Source organism: Plasmodium gaboni (assembly GCF_001602025.1).
Source record: "Plasmodium gaboni strain SY75 chromosome Unknown, whole genome shotgun sequence".
In the NCBI taxonomy this organism is placed as follows: Eukaryota; Apicomplexa; class Aconoidasida; order Haemosporida; family Plasmodiidae; genus Plasmodium; species Plasmodium gaboni.
Genome location: NW_017385573.1, coordinates 1 through 408, shown reverse-complemented (window position 1 = coordinate 408; position 408 = coordinate 1). Strand labels below are relative to the sequence as shown.

The 408-nt window shown below is 40.4% G+C and overlaps 1 protein-coding gene across 1 annotated transcript; it reads right to left on the bottom strand.

Annotated features, from left to right (window-relative positions):
* PGSY75_0042200 (putative EMP1-like protein) lies at window positions 1-408 on the bottom strand (the record flags this gene model as incomplete). Its single annotated transcript, XM_018783538.1, has 1 exon — window positions 1-408. A coding segment is annotated over one exon (408 nt), but the record flags the coding sequence as incomplete, so codon positions are not given.

Sequence of the window (408 nt, the reverse complement as noted above, 5' to 3'; positions counted from 1 at the left end):
ACCTGTTGTGTCCAGATTTTCTAAGTTTGAGGTGCACATATCTAGTCTTCTAGGAGGGAATAATACACCTTTGTGGTCATCACTTTTGACTTCACTAGGCTTCGCTTCCCACTTTTTTCCGTCTCCAATTCCTTTTTTACCTTTTCCTGTGCAGGGGCCATTGTGTTCTCTAGGATTTTTACCATCAGCACCCTGTTTATATGTACGATAATCATTAGTATGTGTTTTTTTATCAAGGTCACAAATTTTGTTGTCGTCCAGGTTACTTGGACTACTATTTTTAAATTTCGCATTTTCTAATTTACCTACCAAACTGTCACCCCCACGACTTTGCCACTGTGTTGTTGCCCCGTCCAATACTTTGTTTGCAATGTCCATGATACTATTGGTACTCGTGGGAGCGACACT